Below are 2,755 nucleotides of genomic sequence, written 5' to 3'. Positions count from 1 at the left end.
TATCGTCTTATTCATATCTTTCCTCTTGTTCTAATCCTCCTCTCCATCTCTAATCTTTAACCACTCCTTTACCCATCCTATTCCTGCCCCTTTTCCATCCAAAATCTCTATCACTCTCTCATGCACTACTTTCATTTCTCTCTCTTCCACCTGCATTATATACTCCTCCAATATATGATCCCTAATATTAGCCTAATTGTTTACATTTCATTTGGGTTCTTAACATTTTTACATACGTCTACCAGAATCCTCAGATCGTCGTTACTCAAATAGCTAAATATCTTTTCGATGCAAATATAGGGTAACATTCTATCAACCAGACAGTAGTTGAATAGATTTTGACAAACTCGAACGCTCTCATCCATCCACTTAATTCTTTCCACACCCCATCTGAAACGATTGTTTATCATACTACCATAAAGAGGGAAGTCCGTTTCGCAGTTGTTTAGTTTTAAATACTTGACAACATCTTTATTTCTCGCGAATTCATTTATGCTTACTTTCAGAATATCATAAAAGGAAATGTTGCTGTTGTTGATTTTCTCCCTTCTCATTCTCTCCAATTCTTTGTTACATTCTTCCTCATATTTTGTCCAATTAATAAATCTCAGTTTATCGTTAATCGCAGTTTCAGACTCAGCTATGTTTGAAGCATGAACGTATAACTTAGCAACCCGCAATATTATTACGTGTTGCACAAGAATGTGAAGTGATTCTTCTAATGTATAATATAACGCTGTACGGTTCTCTTGGTTAACGATGTTGATGTCAGAACCGTATCTTAGAAGGATCGCAACGATATCGTAGTGAGATCTTATAGAAGCACGATGAAGCGCAGTGTTTCCACATTCATCGACGCAATCTACATCGGCACCTGACCGTAACAGAATTTTCATGATATCCAGATTATTTATCGAAGCAGCAACATGAAGCGGTGTTGGTCTTTTATATCTCTTGATATTCAGTTTTGCACCTTTCTTCACGAGTAGTTCACAAATTTCCACTGCTCCGCGTACCGTAGAGTCAAAAAGCGGTGTCGTACCGTCTACATCTTCGCTGTTAACATCCGCGTTACAGTTCAACAGAAGCTTGACGACTTTTACGTTTTTGGCTCGGACGGCTTCGTGAAGCGCCGTTCTACGATAATTATTTCTTGCATTAATATCAGCTCCTTTGTCGATCAAAAGCTTAAGGATTTCATAATTAATGGGATGACGGAGAACACATGAATGTATGGCCGTGGTACCATCTGTATTTTTTCCATTAACATTGATATCGTGCTGCAAAAGCAGCTCAACAAATTTCTTAGAAGCCGTTTCAGCAGCAATACACAATAATTTGTACTGATCTTTTATCCTGGCACCGTTATCCATAAGTAGTTCCATTATTTCTAAATCGTCATTTAGAGCAGCCTCATGCATCGCAGTAAAATTTCTTTCATCTAGAGCATTTACATTAGCTTTATAGTTTATTAATAGTTCTACCATCTCCCTCTGTTTCGTTATTACTGCCATGTGTAACAATGTAGTACTTTTATTAAAAATTGCATTCTCGTGTAACTGATTAACATCGGCACCAAGTTCCAATAACTTCTTGACAATCTTGATGTGTCCCTTCTCCACAGAAGCGCATACTAATTCGCTATCATTTACATCCTCTGGACTAAGTACAATACCATATGTCAAAAAAGATTTAACGATGAATTCACATTTCCTACCGCGTCCACATACAGCGTCTCTAAGACCATTCTTTTTATTCTTGAAACAAAAATATACTGTTTGCAATGTCTTATCGATAGCAATGGAATATTGGTCGTCAATAGCAAGCTGCAGCGTGTTCTTGTCATTTTTGCCCAGTGAAATATTAGTCTTGTGTTGTAGAAGTAATTTGGCAATGTTTTGGTTACCTTCCATAATTGAATGATGAATCGCAGTATGACCATCGTTATCTTTAGCATCGACGTTAGCTCCGTAGGACAAAAGTAACTGAACGCCTTCTAGATGGTTATTCATGACTGCACATTGAAGGGGCGTCCAACCAAATTCGTTCGTAACATCCACAGAAATGCCTTTGGTTATAAGCAGTTTAATCATTTCTATGTCATCTCTGCTAGCAGCATAGTGAAGTAGTTGTTCATTAGGTACTACTTTCTGATTATCATATTTGACAATGTCTGTTAAAAGCAGGTCAGCACTCTCTGGATGGTTATTCTCAACAGCACATCNGCAACAAGTAATGTAATTTCGTTGAAAGCATTAAGGAATTAAAAGTTAACCAAGTATAACCGTCGTGGAAATTAAGCAAACGGAAGGAATTATGCAAACTCCAGAGTGGAAAAGTAAAGCTGCGAAGGTGAGAAGAACAATGGATACTATTTGAGAAACAATCCTTAATAAGTATAGTTACATGTAAAAATGCGCATGATATGTCGCAAAGATTGAAAAGTATTTATGAAAGACACCCACAGCAGCAAAAATACAATCTGGCGTAAGAATTTTTCTCATACGAAAAAAAAGACGAGACTGATATAGCTACCTTTATATTAGATATAAAGAATATATCTCTCAAACTCAAGGGCCTAGGTGAGGAGATTAATGAGACGATATCAAAAGTTTTAACAGCGTTACCAGAGAATTGCCGCTATTTTATAAGTGCATGGGAATCGTTGCCCACAGTTGAGAGAACACTGACTAACCTGCTAGCAAAGCTCTTAATTGAAGGAGCTGGAAATTTTGAGGGATAATGAAGAAGCGAT

At 37.3% G+C, this 2,755-nt stretch overlaps 1 protein-coding gene across 1 annotated transcript; it reads right to left on the bottom strand.

Annotated features, from left to right (window-relative positions):
* Positions 1 to 189: 189 nt before the first annotated feature.
* On the bottom strand, positions 190 to 2,093 carry LOC108624214 (putative ankyrin repeat protein RF_0381). Its single transcript, XM_026812950.1, has one exon. It carries the CDS (start codon positions 2,091 to 2,093, stop codon positions 201 to 203), a length of 1,893 nt encoding a protein of 630 aa, XP_026668751.1. The 3' UTR covers positions 190 to 200.
* Positions 2,094 to 2,755: the final 662 nt, after the last annotated feature.

The sequence above is a fragment of the Ceratina calcarata genome, unplaced genomic scaffold (assembly GCF_001652005.2).
Source record: "Ceratina calcarata isolate Rehan_Ccalc_2016 unplaced genomic scaffold, ASM165200v1 scaffold3013, whole genome shotgun sequence".
NCBI classification, from domain to species: domain Eukaryota; kingdom Metazoa; phylum Arthropoda; class Insecta; order Hymenoptera; family Apidae; genus Ceratina; species Ceratina calcarata.
This window is presented reverse-complemented; position numbering and strand designations above follow the sequence as displayed.

Bases quoted from the DNA above. Each gene is read 5' to 3' on its own strand.
- LOC108624214 (XM_026812950.1), bottom strand. From the start codon at position 2,093: ATGATTAAACTGCTTATAACCAAAGGCATTTCTGTGGATGTTACGAAC.